Source organism: Montipora foliosa, chromosome 12, assembly GCF_036669935.1.
Source record: "Montipora foliosa isolate CH-2021 chromosome 12, ASM3666993v2, whole genome shotgun sequence".
Classification (NCBI taxonomy): Eukaryota; Metazoa; Cnidaria; class Anthozoa; order Scleractinia; family Acroporidae; genus Montipora; species Montipora foliosa.
The window spans coordinates 37472523-37492522 of record NC_090880.1 but is presented as its reverse complement, the minus strand read 5'-3'; the positions used below and the strand labels follow the sequence as shown (position 1 = coordinate 37492522).

The following is a 20000-nucleotide window of genomic DNA, read 5'->3' as shown; positions in this document are numbered from 1 at the left end:
GAAAGAACCAGAGCCATCAAAGAGAAAAAAAGGAAAACAAGATGCACAGTTTTAACTTGCAGTATGATCAGGGTTGTTGGCAGGTTTCAACAAAAATTTCTCACTCTGTGTTTGAAAACTAGGAGGTGAAAATATTCTAGACAGTAAAAATGCATGTCTGCTATCTTTAACCTGCACTGAAATAGAAAAGCCAGCTGAGATAACAAAGTGGGTAATGATCGTCACTGTCAGTTGGATACTTTTCACAACTGTTTGCTCCAAATAATACATGGTTAGTATTACCAAGAGGTACATGCATGCTTATTGCTAATTCAACTGGACAGACAAGAGCACAACATGGATTTTAATGGGCTTTCCACGTGCATTGTTTCACTGAGAAACAAGGCCAACACAGAGCAAAAGGATGAAACAAACCTGATAGATTCAATGCATTGACAAATTGATCTTCTGGCAATGGTCGTGGTTTGTAAGGTCTGACAGCATCAGCAATGGCTCTGAAAGAAATAAAAAAAAAACATTTCTAAACCCAAAAGCATTGAGCAAGTCCTTATGATGTACATGTATGCCTTTTGCTTCCCATATCAACCACTAGAGATGCAAATGCCTATAAAATGCAGATTTTGTTGAATCTGCGTGAAACAGTGAAATGCGTTTATCAACTGGGTTGGTATGGTAAACTGACCAGCATAAAGAAAGATGTTTCAAGTATTAGCCCTTCATCAGAGAAACACAATAAAAACATCAGCTTTCAAATTTCTTATCGGTGGTCACTTTACCATATCAGCTCAGTTGATAAACCCATTTCTGCGTTTCACTTCGCCACCAATGCAGTATCACAGTTTTTTCAGAAATTAAACTGGGATAGTGCAGTGGTGAGAGTGCTCACCTCTCACCAATGTGGCCTGGGTTTGATTCCCAGACTCCACGTTACATGTGGGTTGAGTTTGTTGCACTGAGAGATTTTCTCTGGGTACTCTGGCTTTCCCTCTCCTCAAAAACCGTCACTTAACTTGATTTGCGTTATTTGTTAATTTCAGTTTACAGTGTCCCCAATTTAAGTGCTCCAGTTCTAGAATAACTAGACATTTAAATAAAGTTCCTTTCCTTTCCTTTTATCCTGTTTGAAACAGCAATTTTGCCAACAGAAAACTTTATCAGTACAGTTAACACAGTGCTGAAAGCACTTGCCTTCCTGTCCTGGGTTCATTTCTCAGACTCTATGTCATACAATGATGACTTGAATTCACTGATTCTGTTAACTCAGACTGCTCCAAAATGTTTTCCTCCAGGTAGCCCTAATCCCTTCTCAACAATAACCAAAAATTGATTTGACCTGCTAAGGTTTCAAGTGATTGACTTGATTGATGGCCTCCCAAATTTATGTAGAACTTGTACTCATTCCAGTGAAATAATTTTGAGACTTTAATATAGAAGAACTTTACTTTTAACGCTTCACACAAATTAAATGCTCGAGGTTACATAATACTCACCAGGAGCAAGTTATAGAGACAAGCTGTTTTTATAATAGTAGAGCAAAGACTATATTTACTTGATGTGAGCTGGAGTTGTACCGCAACATCCTCCAACAATATTGACAAGTCCATCCTTCACAAAGCCCTGCAATTAAGCGAAAATCATCTGGCATCAAGTCAATACAGGCTGTCACAGCAATAGCAATAATAATAAATTACTGTCATTGCTTTACCCATGATACACCTCAAGGTATCACATCACTTTTAACAATAATGGAGGATATAAAGTACAGGTACCGGTATATTAAAATTTATTGTTCAATAATTACTATTGCAAAATATATTACGGTTGATTGCCAGATCTTCACTATGGGCTGCCTTATGTCAGAGGTTTTGTCTGTAGAAGATTTCTGTATAATTATGTAAGTCAGAATGTCTACCACTCACCAAGTTTCCTTGGCGTTATGACTGCTTTTGCTTAATATGACCTCATACACCATAAGCCTTTCTGAGAAATCACACGTGGCTGGCCACATACAGTGTACAGGTATGCTGGAGAATAGGACAACAGGTGGGTTTTTTGGTTTCCCAGAGTTTGCAATAGAGAATTGTGCAAGGAGACCCTAGGATTATGCCCTGAGGGGGGACTCCCATATAATTAGGATGGGGGTACTCGTCATACCTTATAGGGGTTAAAAAGGCGGTTTTGGTACCCCTTAGGCCCTGTTTATATGGTCTTGGGTACCCAAGACAACCCTCCTTCCGGAGACAACTTTATTGAGCATTTATATGAGAATTGCATGACCAACACAAAGTTTACCCTACTTGATTATGCATATATTTTAAGACTCATCTAAAAAAAATAAGCATCATCATTTTCCCTTATTTCATTGTAGTTTGTCTTTTACTAAGTATAGTTGTGTTTTCACATTCAGAAAATGGACCGATAATCTTAACTGAGCAGTAATGTGTAGTTTAACTATGTTTTTAAATCGACAGTTTCTGTTGGCTGCGGTGAGAATTTTGGCGGGAAAAACCTTTTCATTCGAAAGCGAATGCTAGCAACATGCATAAGCCCCCAAATTGTTGCTTTTGTGATTTTTATTTTCTGTGTGCGCATTTAAGATTTTGCCGTCTCATCTTGGGTAGTCGAGTCAAACTGTTTACTTGCGAGAAAGTAGTCTCGGCTGCAAGGGTTACCCTACCTGCCGAGGCCAGACAACTCACCTCCCCAAGTTGTCTTGCCCGCCCGAGTTGTCTCGCCCTCCTCATGTAAACGGTTGATGGATTTGTTTAAACAAATAAGTAAAAAAATATCTCACCTAGGGTAACTCAGGGGGAGGGTTGTCTCGGGTAACCAAGACCATATAAACAGGGCCTTAGGGTGTTCAGCCTCAAAAAGTTCACAGCAGGAGCTTTAGCGGTACCTTTTAGGGCATTTATCTGAAAATTTATGACAGCGCAGATCGAGACATTTGACAATCAACTAATTTTTAACTTTGTCTAATTAAAACCCATGATTTGGTACCTCTTAGGGGTGAAAAAAATTTTATGCCACGCCCACAAGACAGGATCTTGGTACCTCTTAGGGTTCTTTTCAAAATTCCTGACGAGCACCCAGTCCTTTTTGTATGGGAGAATTGCTCCTCCACCAAGAAGACAGAAGAGTCTCATTGTTTTCAGATGTGATAAAAAAACTATGGCAGCTCACGCACCCCAGTTACTGTATTTTTATTAAGAAACTTGAGTGTGTGCAACGGTGGTTAAATAGCTCTGTGATGGACTTTTGCGTAAGAAATCTTCAACATTGAAATCCCAGATGCACAGGTTTTTATGTTTCCGTCGCTTGAGTTTATCTGCAGTGTTGTGCAGCGATGTTGCAACCTTTAAGTGTCGCGAGAAGCTTCAGGTTCGCGCAGTTAACTCTTGCAGCCTTTAAGCAGCCACTTCCAGCACTGCTTTAGCGATGCTTAAACGTGATTTAATGCTTTGGTGCGCAATAAAAGACAATGCACACAACTTGGGTGTAAACGAGGGGGCAGGGAATGTACTGGCAAGGCTCGGATAATACCCACCACCGGTATGGACCACCGGATGAGGGGCCTCGGCAACTAGCCGAGGGGGTGCCTCATGCCTGTATTGCAAGGCGGGCATAGTTGCTGGCATAATGTCCTGGGGCCAAGTTAACCCAGTCCAGCAGAGTAACAATATGCCCCCTCCCTAACGGGGCTTCAGCACAGGGCTGAAGGGGTGCCGCAGGCAGCAATTCCCCGCCCATATTTTATTAAGGAGAACTATTGAATAGGTTACAGAAGCTCATAAGGAAAAAATAAAATAAAATACAAGAGAACCAGAAAGCAAACAGGGCGGGAGGGAGGGATTAAATTGCTCAACGGAAAAAACAGAACTAGTTGAGCTTTGGAAATGTCAAACTGAGAAGGCTCGCATGGCGGGATGAATGAAATAGCCAAATAAGGTAGTCACGTGATGGGAAGTCACGCTCTCCTCCCAGGCGCTGCCCAGTATTTGCTTACCAGCATTAACATCTATTTTATTCTAAAATATCATTTAATGCTTTGGTGCGCAATAAAAGACAATGCACACAACTTGGGCGTAAACGAGGGGGCAGGGAATGTACTGGCAAGGCTCGGATAATACCCACCGCCGGTATGGACCACCGGATGAGGGGCCTCGGCAACTAGCCGAGGGGGTGCCTCATGCCTGTATTGCAAGGCGGGCATAGTTGCTGGCATAATGTCCTGGGGCCAAGTTAACCCAGTCCAGCAGAGTAACAATATGCCCCCTCCCTAACGGGGCTTCAGCACAGGGCTGAAGGGGTGCCGCAGGCAGCAATTCCCCGCCCAAAACGCCGAGATAAACGAGGAGTGCCCTGTGCGAAGCCCATTTAGTGGTTTTGCTCCCAATTTGACAGGGAGAAAAGATGGCCCCATCTCCACGGAGTTGCAATAGCGAAAAGCAAACATTGCCTGCCCCAAAGGTGAAAGTAGAGAACCGACGAGTGGAGATGGGGGTCGAAAGTACGACATGAGCATTTAAAAAAAAAAAAAAAAAAACCAAAGCCAATGGGCGTCGCATAGAGACTGGAGGGGATAGGACCCTCGCACAAAAAATTCGACTGGAAGGCATAGGACCCTCGCACTAAACATTTGACTGGAGGGGATAGGACCCTCGCACAAAACATTCGACTGGAGGGGATAGGACCCTCGCACAAAACATTCGACTGGAGGGGATAGGACCCTCGCACTAAACATTTGACTGGAGGGGATAGGACCCTCGCACAAAACATTCGACTGGAGGGGATAGGACCCTCGCACAAAACATTAGACTGGAGGGGATAGGACCCTCGTGCTAAACATTTCCGTCAAAATAGTCATTTCCAATAGTACTACATGAACTTGAGAGGGCAGAAAGCCTAAGGAAAGAGAATGTCACAGAAAGCCCTCAAGTGCCGAATGGGCCTTTTTCCTTTTTTGTTTTAAAGGAGAAACATGGCATTAAGCTTAGGATAGTGCTTTCACCCATGTGATGGCTGGCATGTGGCTGAAAAGGGGATGAAAGGCAATCGTATCGCGGAGAAATGAGGGTGGGGGGGGGGGGGGGAAGCAAACGCACACAGCAGGCTTCCAGGGGGATGCCAACACGATTGCTGTACCCATAGGTGAAAACACTATAGGTTCAGGACAATACAGGAAAATATGAATTAAGTTATCCAAGGAACTGTCATAGATCATTACTGATTGTTAGAAAAAGTTTCAATGAGATACTCAAGTGCTTTCAAGGATTCCATGGGGTTGTTAGCAGGAGGAGCAAGAGGCCAATGACTGAGGAACCTGACATATTGTTTCCTTTGGAGTCCTGATGTAAGCTTGGTATGTGTTAGGATTCCAGCGACCCAGAATTTGAAGAGCCAGTTGAAAATGGCAGTGATTCTGCCGGTTGTAGCAGCACCAATACTAAAGCTGTGAGAGGCAGCGGAGGAGCTGTCATTGTCGCAGAGGTTTAAGAGAGACCATAAGTTGTTGGTGTGTGAAGTCTGGGTGAGATATGGTCCACAGGAGAAGCTGAAGAGTAGCTGGCCAGGGTCTTGAGTTGCAGTTTTGAGCATATAATCTTGCAGGGCAGACGATGCATAAAGGTCTGAGTTTGACCTTGCAAAACTGAGCCTGGCTGTCTCCCAGAAAGGGTCAGTTTTGGACTTTTAAATTGCAGTGTCAAATGAAGTAGGATGAAGGATGTTGGGATGGAAAGAAATGTCTGTTCTAGCAAGGTGGGACTGAGGGTCGAAATTGCCATTGCAGGTAAATTCGCTGCTTCTTAAGAAGCCAAAAAATGAAAGGGTAAATGCAGCCCATAACATAAAGGAGTCAACATTTGGTAGACTTAAAAGGTTGTAACTTAGTATACTTAGATGCTATGGAGAACTGATGAGATGATCAGGTGGCAAGCCTTCTTGCATTCCCATGGGAGAGCTTGATCCCCCTCAAACTTTTGTGAAGGACTGGCATAGCCAGAATGTCCAGGAGACAGCCAGACTCAATGTGAAGGTTGTCAAGTGCTGCCAGATAAACATAATCGTGCCGTAGGAGCCTGTATTGCACAGATGAGTAACAAAAGGGATCAGGGTGAACTTGTGAGCAAGTCAAACAGGGAGGGGGATATGGAAAGCTGATTAAAAATGAAGGGGCACTCCGTAGGCCAACGGGACGGGCTGTGTAGAGGTAGTAGTGGTTTTTCCGGGCCATTCCCTGGAGCTCCCTCAGGGGTGAATGGGGATTATTCTGGAGGCAGGTTACGGGGTCTGAAATTGCGCCTTCCTGGTTGCTAATGCAACTAAAAAATTGAGTACTGGCGACCAGAATTTCACAACTGGTCACCATTGTTAAGGTCAGATCTGTTTGCCAAGAGGTGTCTTACTTTTTATCCTGAGACTGTTTTGAAATAGAAATGAAGGAGTTTTTCCGTTAACAACCCCCATAACCTCACAAGCCGTTGTTTCTCATAAAATATGTATTGCAGGGGGAAAAACGACTCAGTAAAGAGATTCAAGGACTGGTGTGAGGAATGTACCACTATGGCGGATTGTGTTCGACAGGGTGTGACTAGTGTTTCCGTAGCTGAAATTTTCGACAAACTAGGGGGCAGATAGATTTCATTATTACATGTACATTCAAGGTCGGATACCTTTTCTCTCCAAAATGTGCACTTTTGAAAGTGAAAAGATAATGCTTGACACATACACAAGACCATGCGGTCGTTGCTTTCTGGTATCCATAAAACAGGTCAAAATGTACAAGTTAATTTGGACCCTGGGTTAGATGTCTGTTTTAGAGGGGGAGGTTTGTGGCTGTTTTCCTACGAAAGTCAACATCATAGGAAGGCCATGCCAAGCCCGCAACTTCCTTTGGGTAATCGAATGGTCGCTTGATAGGGGAACATCTCTACCGCCCTTTGGGGAAAAGAAGTGAGAAGTGCAGAACCAGGGGTGGATCCAGAGTAGTTCAAGTGACTTGCAGAAATCACTCAAATTTCTTCCAAACCTTATTTTTCAGCCCTTTATTGCAGTTCACGAAGTCAACTATCCTTCTTGTTTTAAATTTTTTTGAAAAGTATGACAAGAAAATCGCTCCCAATTGATCGACAGATAAACAGCTTACTTCAACAACAAATCAAAACAAATCGCGAAATTCTGAAATCCCTGTTCAAGACAATAATTTTTTGCGAAAGAAACAACATAGCCCTCAGAGGTCCACGAGATGATGATCCACAAAATGCCAGTCTTTCTGGAAACTTTCAGGCACTATTAGAATTTCGAATTGACAGCGGCGATCAAACACTGCAACGTCACTTGAAAACTGCACCCAGAAATGCGACATATTTCTTAAACCCATCAAAACAAGATGATTACAACTGTGGGTGCTATCATAGTGAATAATTTGTCGCAGGAAATCAGGGGGAGCAATTATTTTTCTATCATGTCTGACGAAGCAGCTGACGTATCAAACAATGAAAATCTTTCAGTGGTGATCAGATTTCTTGATTCAACCAAATCAGTCAGAGAAGGGTTTGTGGGATTCTACCTTTGTGAGGATGGAACGACAGGAGCAGCTTTCAAAGATTTAATATATATGATTTAGGATTATCTATGGATGACTGTCGAGGCCAATGTTATGATGGTGCGGGAAAATGGCATTCGGAGAGCACCAAATTTCAAATTTTCTTGGGGGAGCATGCCCCCAAGCCCCCCTAGTTTAGTTGGTGCAAATCACTCATGAAAATCCTGGATCCCCCCTGAGAAAACCATACAGAAAATGCCGACAAGAATCGAGCTGGGCTTACTTTTTCCGAGAGGAGGGGGGAACTCTTTGTGGTTTACCGATAAAGGAAATGGAAAGCCCGGGAAGGTCGTTATCTGAAAGGCGCGAGTTTTCTGGCAGCACCGCACAAACTCTGATAACATACTCACCCTTTAATGTTGCGCGTTTAACTTTGGTTGGAACATGTGCTGATAACGGCGACTGTCCTTGAAAAATGGGGAAGGAATGTTGTTGCTGGCACTGGGATGGTTGAGAAGGCTGACGATGAAGTCGAAGTCGTCGGTGAGTAGCAAATGGCGGGAGTTTGTCGAGGTTGCACAGATTGAGGCGGAGGCTATTGAGGTTGGAGCAGGAACTGATTTGGCGGTAGATTCCTCGATTTTCGTCCACACGTGTCTGTGTGTGAAGCTCTTCTTCCTTGGACGCCATCTTGGAATAAAATTTGACCGTTTTGACCGCTGTTTCAAGCAGCGCATCGTCAGGGATGGTGACAATTGGTTGGTCTATGTAGGATGAAACTTCCTCAGCAGAGGCACTTGAAGTAAAGGGGGTTCACGGTGGAGCGTGAACGTTTCTCTGCGGGTCAGATGGACGCTTGGTGTACGCGAACTACAAGATGGTGTGGAAGGAACAACGGTGTGAAGCCGTTCAATAAATTGTTCCCGAGTTCCAGTAATAAATAAAAGGTTTGAGATAGCAAGGGGCGTAAAAAACCGCGTTTGTGAGGTCAGCAAATTCCCCAGCAAAGATTAAATTGCTCAACGGAAAAAACAGAACTAGTTGAGCTTTGGAAATGTCAAACTGAGAAGGCTCGCATGGCGGGATGAATGAAATAGCCAAATAAGGTAGTCACGTGATGGGAAGTCACGCTCTCCTCCCAGGCGCTGCCCAGTATTTGCTTACCAGCATTAACATCTATTTTATTCTAAAATATCATAAAAAATTGGAGCGCTTTCGCAGTGCCTGTTCTTTGCCAATGGTTTCATGAGCGACTCGTAAGCAATGCTTTAGCGACGCTTGAGCGCTGTGCAACCAAAAAAGAGAACTTGTGAAGCCCTGCAGCAGCGCTGTGTTGTTCGTACGGGTTAAACCAACAACCTCCCACACAGTCACTGTAGTCCTTTGCTAAATACCCCGGTATACTTTATATCCTCCATGCACTAACATGGAATGGTAAACAACATCGTCGCTCTTTGGAGGTTGGGTGCCTGAAACATCCTGGAGCTTCCACTATTGGCAGCCAGCTCCAAGGTGGAGACTGCACCGATGGCTGGCAAAACCTGACAACCCAGCCATGAGCCCCCACGCCCCCGAAAAGGACAGGCATCCGTCACACTGATAGACAGTGGAAAGCTGAGGGTGGGGAGGGGGGGGGGGAACAAAACCGCTAAACGCTCCACACACAATGCTCCTACTTCCCGCCACACTGATAAATAAGCGATACAGCCCAAAGCACGAGGTATTCCACGCATGCGCAAGTATACTAAAACCACTGACCAACTGGCTGCAGTCGCTCCTAGTTGTTTACTTGGTTAAACTTCGTTTAACCTCATTAAATTAAGAACAAAATCTTACATATTTTAAGTATTAAGCAATCTTAAACAAAGCAGCTGGCATGATAAATTAATGTTAAAGCAGGCAATCATTTTCATTGTGTTTTTGTTTCCCACCTTTAGTTGTGATGCAGTCATTTCTGGAGTCTCGTCATAACCTCCAAAAGTGTTTGGTAAGCCTGCAAACAAGATCAGAACTTAATTGAGGGGCCGCCCCCAGTTAACTAGTAAAATAGCCTGGCATTAGACATTTATTCTCACTCCCAGGCGGCAATGGGCTACAACTGCTGACCTATTTCTTGTCATTGAGAACAAAGTTGAAGGGCTCTATGCTAAAGTGTCAACTTTCTCATCATTTAACTGCCTCAACCAGCTAAAATCTGACTATATCTGAGCTATGCCTCGTAATAATATACACATATGCCGATGGATGAAATAAAAACAAATGTCAAAACAACACCAGCATCGCACTAGGTCACGGGTTCAAACCCCGTTGAGGTCCTGAATTTTTCAGGCCTTTCCGTACGACTGCTAAAACTGCATTCATAACTGCGAGAATCATAGCTTCACTTGATTTTACCTGCATTGGGATAACATAGGACATAAGCTGGTGTGCAGAGTCCCACAGCTTCAATGAATGGCCTCATTTCACTTGCACCCAAAGCACAGTTCAACCCAATGCTAATCAGTAAAGATGCAACAACATGAATAATATTATTAGGAAACAACAACAAAAGTACTTAAGAATCATTGACCTAATAGGCTAAGTCATTTAGTAACAGAATAACCATGTAAGAAAGAATTATATGAGATGTCAGTTTTGATTGGTAATTAACATTTAAAAAAAAATACTTTTGCATCATCTGCTTTATTCAAAGTGCAAAGAAAAAATACACCGTAAACTTACCTTAAGGGCTTTGAATGAGAAACACTGATTACAAAAGCATCTGTTGTTTGACCAGAGAGAGTTCTTCCACTTTTGTCCACAATGGTACCAGATACCTGCACCAAAAGTGTATTGACAGAAGGACGATATAACTTGTTGTTAGCTAAAACCTGTCTTAGTCTCAGGGTGGTCAAATGTGCTGTCATCATCATCATTATAGTTTTGGAAATGCCAATATTAAAAACAAGACAAAACATTGTCTCCAGTATATCCTCTACTTTGTTGCTCACTCAAAATCTCTTTGACCAGCCAGTACTGCAACCACGCAGCCAATAGCACCTTACTCATCAATAATAGATCTCTGGAGCTGGTGCCTTAAAGGCTGGTGGAATGGTAAAGTGATCAATCATCCATGGCAAACTCTTTGATTATCCATTACCTCTATCACACTGACACAATATGTTGCATATTTACTTTTCTGATATTTACTGAAGAAAGAACTTAGGGAATGTGATCCAACCACAAGGAACTCCCTTCAAAACTCTGACGCCACAATCAGCATTGCCTCAAGTTTCACCTAAACTGCATTTCTTATTAATTTTAACCCACTGACACCGGAACCGCCCTGGACGGCCCCCACCACTGACCAGTAAAATAGTCTGGCATTAGACAGTCTGAGAGTATAAAATCTGTTAAGTCCCACTCCAAGGAGTCAATAGAAGGGGACTGGCGAATGCTACCTCCAAAATCTTGGCACTCGCAAACTTTTCATCAGAGCTCAAAATCTCCACAGCCTTTGCAAAGTCTCGTTTATATTGCATTTGTTTCAGTGTGAAGTCTTTCATGTTTTGGTCTCGGTGTCAGATTCACAAACAAGGGTCTTGGCATCTCGGATTTTACCATTCATCAGGTGCCCCTAATGAGTTAAATGGGGGTTACAGAGAGTTACTTACAAATAAAGGAACTGGTTTATATTCTGTTTCAAAAAGCTGGTCGATAGCAAATAAAGCCGCCTGAAAAGAGAATGTGGAAAATGTGGGAAAACCTCAGAAATTCTGACATTATAGAAAAACACCAATTGACAAGCTCAGTGTAGTAAAAACAGGTGGACCCAACCTTCGCATTTGCAGTGTCAAATATTGTTTCCACCATTAGGATATCGCTACCACCATCTAAAAGACCCCTGGCTTGTTCTGCATAAGCCTCTACAAGCTGATCAAATGCTATAGAATAATAACAATAATAAAAAAATATGTTTCTAGCCCTTCCACTGCTGGACAATTTGGTCACTTAATTAATTAAGTTAATCCTTGTATTTATTCCCCAGAGCCTCGAGATAATGCCTTTTGTTTCAGACTGAATTTTAAGATATCGAAAGTGGGCTATTGTCTACCTTCTACTATAATGTAAAATTTCTCAAGTCAACCCAACAATACTAATATTAAGCCTATCAGATAAAACCTAGTCATGGCATGTCTGGGACAAATCCAGTCCCTGAAAACTTCAGGTGTTCTTATGTGTGACTGTAGATGACAATGAGGAGAAAGCTTTGAAAGTGTGTGCATTAGATTTTGACAGTTGTACTAGGTTTGTGTTAATGTTGTGTTCTGTAAGCAATGCTTAGCCTTGCAATTTAAGCCTTCCAGGTTACAGTATGTGTCCCTCATTGGTCAGCAGTTTTGGTCGCTAAGGTTCTTTCTTTAGTAACAGCCCCCAACTACAAGTGGTATATTTTCTTTGCTGGACTTGGCTGTCAAGTAAACAAAGCAATGTCTATCTTACTGATATTTCTGTATCCTGGATTCTCCACACTGGGTGAAATGGACAAAGTGCGGTTTGTGGGCCCAAGGGCTCCAGCCACATATCTTTTCACACCTGATAAATAAAATTATTGACAACCAATATCAATTTATACAACAATGCTACGGAAAGGGGTTGCACAAGTTTTCAGGAATGACGCTTTAATTGTCAATACCTTTTAAAGTGCCAGTGACTGCAAACTCCACTTTATTCTAGATGGCTCTCTGGTTTGAGCCACCTCTAACCTGCGATCAGGCGTACTTTTCCTCACGGTGTGAAAAGGTACACCTGATACAATTTCTTAACGAGTCGTCTGCCCGTAGTCCAGAATCTAAACTTCACTCTGATTGGCTGAAAAACAATAGAGCTCTGGGAGCCTTGCTCTGATTGGTTACAGAATTGCAAATCATACTTCTTGTAAATCGATTAACAGCTGATGAAATTATGGCCGCCGAGAAGGATTTGAACAGGAGTGATGTTTAGGCTCTGTTTACAGCTTCTGGTTTTCGACTTCACTTTTTTTTTTCAAAAACCTTTAAAGGAAGAGCGGAGAGAATGCATCCGAAGAATGGTTTGAGTAAAAGAAGACATTACAGTTGTACTTCCTATGGGATTTGGCAATAGTGTTATTAACACAGGCCCAAACATTCTAGAAGAAAATGCATCGTTCTTCTTCCACCAACTCGAAAACGTTTGTAGTTGTGGCAAGTCCTTTGGAATATATTCGGAAGCAACAAGTTGCGAATCCAAAAAGAACCGAATAGAACTTTAGGGTGTCACATTCTGGGAATCAGCCGAGCTTGACAGAGAAATTCGACACTGTTTACGGAATCGCTGAACAATCTGAACACACTTCTAACAAAATGATAGCTGAGTAGCTGCATGCTGCTGAAAAACTAGAATTTCTCAAAGGTCCATTTTCCTCATATCTATTTTTATAGCATATTTTATTGGCATCCCAAATATTAGAGTTTAAATAAAGTTTATTGTACTGTTGATTGCGCCTGATGACGACATGAAGGATTCAGGCTTTTTCTGCCATTTTATCTTGAAATTATTTGTTCCTTGATGGTTTGAACAGAGAAACCGCACCAACTGTCAAGTAGGATTTGCAGAAATAGCTTTGAATGCAGACATCAAAGCCAGAGTGCTATTTTTTTTTTGTCGCGTCTTTAATTACTTGAATCGCAGTGTGCGGGTGATTTCGGGTAAAATCTGATTGGCTCGCATTTATAGCATGACACATGATAACATCACTCTTGACAGGTAAGCGGCAGACAACTCGTTAAGAAATTGTATCAGGCGTACTTTTTAGCGCCCTGTCTCAAGAAAAGTACGCTTGATTGCACGTTAAGCCACCTCTTAAGTTTAATGCAGCTTCTACGCTCTTCTCTTTTTCACACATTTTAATTTAGATGAATAGCCAACCATATCTTTTTAATTTTTAATTATTGTATCCAATATTCCACCTACCCACAAGAGAGCACTTGCATTTACTGTAATTCTGTAAATTGTATCCATAATAAATTACCTGTTGCCGCTGTCACATCCCTGGCTGCTTTCTTAGCAATTTCAGCAGAGCTCTTGTTTAACCTGTAAACCTGAGTAATAAAATGAAACATTGAAAAAGCACGACATCTTCACTGGGCAAGCAAAAGAATTTTAAAAAGTGGAAAATGGTAACTTTAAAGTTTGAAAAAATAGAATAATACTGATGCCACTAGAATGGTGAAGTGAGGAGATGAGCTCAAACAGTAAGCAAATGTCGTACATGTAGTTACTAAAAGAAGGAATGACCTACAATGACCTACAATGGTCTACAATGACCTACAATGATCTACAATGAGTTACAATGACATACAGTGATCTACAATGACCTACAATGAGCTACAACGACCTAAAGTGATCTACAATAACCTAAGACAAAAGAGGATCAGGGTGAAGAGTTTGGTGGGCAGAAAACAATTCCATGGTGAGTTGTCACACAACGCTTTTAGTCCATTGCAAATGACTAAAGCAATTATGCACATGGCCCTGAAGGCAGAAATAAACTGCGAAAAGACCCTTGCATGGTTTTCCTTTGTTTTAAAGCTAAAATGAAAATGTACAAATATCAAGGCTTCGTTTGGCAATGATAAAATCTTACTTTAAGAGCAGGAAAAAATGAAGAGAAGATTTTAAATAAGTTATTCTTCCCACAATGTTTTCTTTGGTTCAGAGTGCACAATGAACATTTTCAACTTGCACAGCAACGAGGTTTTGAGCAGTTCAAAGCGCAGAGCGGAATGCTTTTAACCTTTGTACTGCAAACATGCTGCAGTGCCCTCAGAGCTGCAAATTATCTTTTATAATTTTTAGCTTATTACAGGTCATTAGCTAATTTTAGCTCATAATGTACCTCATTGCAGGTCATAATGTAGATCATTGTAGGTCATTGTAGTATGGCTCATTGTAGGTCATTGTAGATCATTGTAGGTCATTGCAGATCATTGCAGCTCATTGTAGATCATTGTAGGTCATTGTAGATCACTGTAGGTCATTGCAGATCATTGCAGCTCATTGTAGATCATTGTAGGTCATTGTAGATCACTGTAGGTCATTGCAGATCATTGCAGCTCATTGTAGATCACTGTAGGTCATTGCAGATCATTGCAGCTCATTGTAGATCATTGTAGGTGATTGTAGATCACTGTAGGTCATTGCAGATCATTGCAGCTCATTGTAGATCATTGTAGGTCATTGTAGATCACTGTAGGTCATTGTAGATCATTGTAGGTCATTGTAGATCACTGTAGGTCATTGTAGATCATTGTAGGTCATTGTACAAAGGTCATTCCTTGTTTTAGTAACTATACGAAGCAACTGTGTGAGTTCGATAACAATGTGCTCCATTCTCTCTATCAAAACTGGTCCTAAATCATACTAGGTACTATAATAATCTCTTCATGTAACACAGTCTGTGTACTTCGATTTAATCCTTGAAGTAAACTCACCAAATACTCAGTTCCATAATCAGCTTGGGCAATGCTTGTACCACTGAACGTATTGGTTTCTATAATATCAGATCCAGCCTCTAAGTAGCCCTGCAAAGAAAGATTCGAACTGGTTTGAAAAGAAGAATCATAAAAATCAGAGTAATTGAGACAAAATTAAGGACATGACTGTTTGGTCATTGTGTTTGACCTTAAAAAGATACCTTTTGATATTTAACCAGGAAGCTCCACTCACCCGAAAGTGGTTTTGAGGAAGGTTCTGCATCCAATCAAATTAGGATTTAGAGATGTTGGTTTTTAAGGAGAGGGGAAAACTGGAGAACCCACAGAAAAACCTTTCGGAGCAGAGTAAAGAACTAACAACATACTTAACCAACACATGGTCACAAGTCCGGAATGGAAACTGGGCCATTATATTGGTGGGAGGCAAGTGCTATAACCACTAAGCAATTCCTGCTGGAAAATGATGAATTGTGGACAAACAATCTAATGACTGTGCTCATGGGAGATGGTTGTTCAAAATTGCCTGACAATAGCATATCCTGGTCTAATGGTAATGAATTACATCATCCTGCAAATGGTCATTTTAAAACTAACATTTTTTAAAATGTATACCTTGTGGATTTCCTCAATAATGTGTGGCTTTGTTAAACTGAGAAAATCGTTATTTCCCTTAAGAGGTTTGGGATGATTCTTAAATTCTTCACCTGTAATAAAAGCAACATGAGTCAATGGAAATGGCTGAGATTTCTGTTCAATGTGTAAGATGTACTTGTAAAGATATCAGAGAAGATTAAGTCTGCCAAAAAATCCAGATAAGTTATGTCCAGAAAGGCCACTAATCAGAGGAATGCAGATGTCAATCAGCGTCATCCCCTCAAGCTCTTCTCCCCAACTTTAACTTCACTCATGTCTCAGAATACAGAAAAGTAATGTCACTAAGTGTCTCCCAAATCCTGCTCCTAGTATTAAAGGATGAACGGTTGCATTAACCCTAAGCTAGAATAACACTAGTTAACCTTTTACCCTTACCTTATTGTTAGAAATAGGTAGCAAAGGCTTTAAGACTTTACAGTCAAAACAACTCAAGTGTTCCTCTGACGAGCGGATTAATGAGTTCATTATTGCAAATTTGATTTCAGTAATCATTTCAATAGGGGAGGCGCAGTGGCCTCATGGTTAGTGTGCTCGACTTTGGAGCAAATGGTCCGGGTTCGGGACCTGGCCGGGGACATTGTGTTGCATTCTTGGGTAAGGAACTTTACTCCCTCGGTTCCCCTCTCTACCCAGGTGTATAAATGGGTTCCAGCGAAATGATGGGGATAACCCTGCAATGGACTAGCATCCCATCCAGGGGGGAGTAGAAATACTCCTAGTCGCTTCATGCTACAGAAGTTTCCCGGGGATAATAAGCTCCGGCCTGATGGGTCACTAGGCCTGTAAGCTGACTTTACCTTTTTTAAAATCATTTCAATAACCTGTTCATCGGATGAATAATGCAAAATTCAAATCAAGCCTCAGTTCAAAACTCAAATTTTGATTGGAGTATTGCTGGCTTTGGGTGCCAGACCGGCATGAGAATTTCACAGGTTTACTGATTTGCATAATCTGTAATACTCTGTCAAACAACGATCATTTCACTTTAGCAACATTATCCTTTCTGTAGTCTTACCAGTATCCTCAAACTTGAGACACTATATATGTTTTTGAATTCCAAAGATTGGACAGAGAAATGAATTTAAAAAGAAAGGCAAATCACGCTTGTTACGACCTTGGCAGATCATGCAAATTGGTACACCTGTCAAATTCTCACACCAGTCTGGCACCGGAAGCAAGCAATAATCCAATCAAAATTCAAGTTTTGAACTGAAGCTTGATTTGAATTTTCCATTATTCATCCGACAGCCAGGTTATTGAAATGATCCCTAAAATCAAATTTGCAATAATGAACTTATTAATCGGCTCATCAGAGGAACGCTGGCTTACAACAAAAAAAACATTATTATTCCAATTAGGAATTTATGATTAGATATTCATTCATATATTGATTTTTGTTTTATGGACATTAATTATTTCGAATCTGATATATGAAAGACGAGCCACAAACCAGGGACAGCTGACAACAGCATAAATACAACAGAAAGGTCATTTTCTTTATTTTCAAACAACAATTTTTTTAGAGCAATAAACATTACTCTTTTGCCACTAACTTGCCACAAGTCGTTCAGACTTTTAATCTCAAAGTGATGATGAAAAACGTTAAGCAGATTGAAAGAGTCTGACGTGAAGTGGTTTTACTGGAAGTACGTTGCGTGACATAAACAGATGAAATGTCTGTGATGTGTTCAAAACGAGGACTTTGCATATATACTTTCAGTTACCGGTACACAAAAAATGGAATCAAATTTGGCTAAAAACATTTATCCAGCTAAAACAAAAACCGATTTCTCACAAGCTCAACTCTGGATAAAACAGTAAACATTTGAGGGCATGGCGGGCATTGTGGTAGAGTCGTACGATAAAAGTAAACCTTACCTCGAAAATCTTCCTCTTCCAAATGATATCCTTGAATCATTGTTCCCATTCCTCCATCGAGAATCATTATCCTCTTTTTTAAGGTTGCTTCAAGCTCTGCAACTAAATCTATAACAAAAAAGGCAATTCTAAGACAACTTATTGTAAAAAGACCATTCATCAGAGCAAAAACTCGTCAAGATAAAGTTAATAACCCTTATATTTAAAAGGAAAGAATAATCTAGCTTTAATTTATGAGGCTTTGCAGAAAAATTGTTCCCATCCACTGTCCCACAGAAAAATGTTCCAGTGATGGTGTTGCCTAGAACATTTCACAGTAATTCGAAGTGTAAAATTAACAAAGATTCGCGAGAACAAATTTAATTTAAAAAGCTACCGATCGTTTTAATATCAAATAGAAATATTACCTGTCGATTCAATTAGAGGACCGTTTGCTTTTATTGTAGGAGCCATGTTGGATACTGAAGAAATAACTTTATTTGCCCACTGAGAATTCCACTGAGATGGAAATTTAGGAATTCTGGAAGTGATTTTCCCGGCGAACTTTGTCACATGCATAAACTAACTTGGAAACCGTCTGCCATTGGATAGGAACCTGGAAACTACACTTATGCAATACTACGAATTTTCTTACAAGCTGTTTAATTGGTTTATTTTAGTATCAATGTTGTTGTGTTCGGATTTGTGATTTTTCAACCAATCACATATTGTGTTATAAAATACTGTCTCGTGCAAGGAAATTTACATTTCAGCGGTCGCGGAAGTGTGACGTATGTTGTTATTCCCAGTTCTTAACGTACGAAGTCTTGAATTTCTACAATTTATTGTATCTCATGGAGAAGGAATTACAAGAGTACCGGGCCAAGAAAGCTAAAGAATACAAGAGGAGCTCGTGGAGTAACTTGAAGCCTTTCTTTTCCCTTTCTGGGACAAGTATATTCAGAAATTTTGCCGCGCGAGAGCCAGATGAGAGAGTTTTATTTTGGTGTATAGCTTTCCTAAAACTGCTCTTTTGGACATTGTTGTGGGGTTTCTTCATTCAGATTGAGTTTGGAACTGTATTTTTTATTGTTTCGATGTTTTACTGGGTCTATGCGAGCATGCAAGCGGGCACAAGAAAACCTTGGGAGCCAAGTGCATATTCTGTTTTTAATGAAAACTGTGAAGCCATTGAGGGAACTTTGAATGCTGAACAGTTTGAAAGAGAATTGAAGTATGGAGCAGGAGCTGTTTCTGGAAATTAGGATATCTCTGAAACCACTCATCTTGAAGAGATACAATCTCAGCACAAGAACTAAATCTCTGCCACTATTTCATCATATAATACCCTTTTCCTAGTCTCTAAGTAAACAAACCTAGAACGTCTTTCACAGGGTCCTAGAAAGGGGTAGCACCCTTGGAGCATTTATGTGCCGCTGTGAAGGGTATGATTTTCAAGCAGTTTACTCTAGCATAGGGTATATAAATCAGAACGTCTGGGTCTAGAATAGGGTATCATATTTCACGAAACTGACCAGTTGGTTGAAGATTTTGTCAAGACTAAGGAAACCGCGGATTGCTACTCAAAAATATAAAAAAATTAAATCAGCAAGTTTAAAATTTCACGACTCAGCCTTAACAGCGTTGATAGATGACTATCATAAAACGCTACTGGATATTATTAACTGTCAAAAATCGTGATTCAGACGGAAATCGGTTAAAATTAAACAATTTATTGTCTTGATAATGCGTACGTACGTGCTTGGTATTGCTGGACAAGTATAAATAAATCCTTTTTAAGAAAGAAGTGATTGTGGTGTAAGGTTTTGTTTTGGCCTTGCCTTAGACTGTGCTAGTGACCTCAGTTTCTGGAAAACAGCTACTCTAGGATAGGAGTGATTTGGGGAGTTTACTCTAGTATAGGGTAGCAAAATCCAGCTGAAATGTGCTCTGGTATAGGCTAAGTGTTCCAGGGTCCCAGCAGCACATCCCCACCCAGAAATTCCTTAACTACCGCCCCCTCCCCCGGGTCAGCATCTCAATCAAAATTGTTTTGAATAGTATGCAAGATGGCCTGAGTAGTAAGCAAATTCTGGCCCTTGCCCGGTAGGGGTTCCGGGGCATGCTTCCCTGAAATGTTTTGAAAATTTTGGCTTCAAAATGGGTTGTATCTGGTGCATTTTGGGGGTAAAACGCAGCCCCTCTATTTCAGCTTACAGATAACACTACTCAAGAGCTTTTTTCCTTAAATGTCTGTTGTTTTCCACCAGTAGCTTTATTCAGAAAGTGTGAACATGTAGTTGTTTGATATAAACAGGACCATTTCCAGTCGATAATGGTAAGTTAAACCAAAAGAGTCAAATAATGCAAACAAATTCCTAATGGAATCCATGGTTTCTAAGTCGACATACCAGATATGGGGTCTCTCTGCATGTACCGGAAAGCAT

General features: G+C 41.0%; 2 protein-coding genes across 2 annotated transcripts in view; one reads left to right on the top strand and one right to left on the bottom strand.

Annotated features, from left to right (window-relative positions):
* LOC137978531 (methionine synthase-like) overlaps positions 1-18144 on the bottom strand; it is a 41361-nt gene extending 23217 nt beyond the window's left edge. The window contains exons 1-13 of the mRNA XM_068825504.1: positions 17982-18144; positions 17575-17682; positions 15655-15746; positions 15040-15129; positions 13578-13647; positions 12029-12121; positions 11363-11469; positions 11200-11259; positions 10268-10362; positions 9941-10041; positions 9478-9539; positions 1550-1617; positions 415-494 (exon numbers count right to left, since the gene is read on the bottom strand). Of these exons, the coding sequence (XP_068681605.1) occupies positions 415-494; positions 1550-1617; positions 9478-9539; positions 9941-10041; positions 10268-10362; positions 11200-11259; positions 11363-11469; positions 12029-12121; positions 13578-13647; positions 15040-15129; positions 15655-15746; positions 17575-17682; positions 17982-18132 (1177 nt within the window). The 5' untranslated portion in view covers positions 18133-18144. The remainder of the gene's footprint in view (positions 1-414; positions 495-1549; positions 1618-9477; positions 9540-9940; positions 10042-10267; positions 10363-11199; positions 11260-11362; positions 11470-12028; positions 12122-13577; positions 13648-15039; positions 15130-15654; positions 15747-17574; positions 17683-17981) is intronic.
* Positions 18145-18350: 206 nt separating this feature from the next.
* Positions 18351-19364, top strand: LOC137978554 (SAYSvFN domain-containing protein 1-like). Its single transcript, XM_068825541.1, has one exon. The coding sequence runs from the start codon at positions 18408-18410 to the stop codon at positions 18816-18818; it is 411 nt and encodes a 136-aa protein (XP_068681642.1). The 5' UTR covers positions 18351-18407; the 3' UTR covers positions 18819-19364.
* The last annotated feature ends 636 nt before the right edge of the window (positions 19365-20000 follow it).

Bases quoted from the DNA above. Each gene is read 5' to 3' on its own strand.
- LOC137978554 (XM_068825541.1), top strand. From the start codon at position 18,408: ATGGAGAAGGAATTACAAGAGTACCGGGCCAAGAAAGCTAAAGAATAC.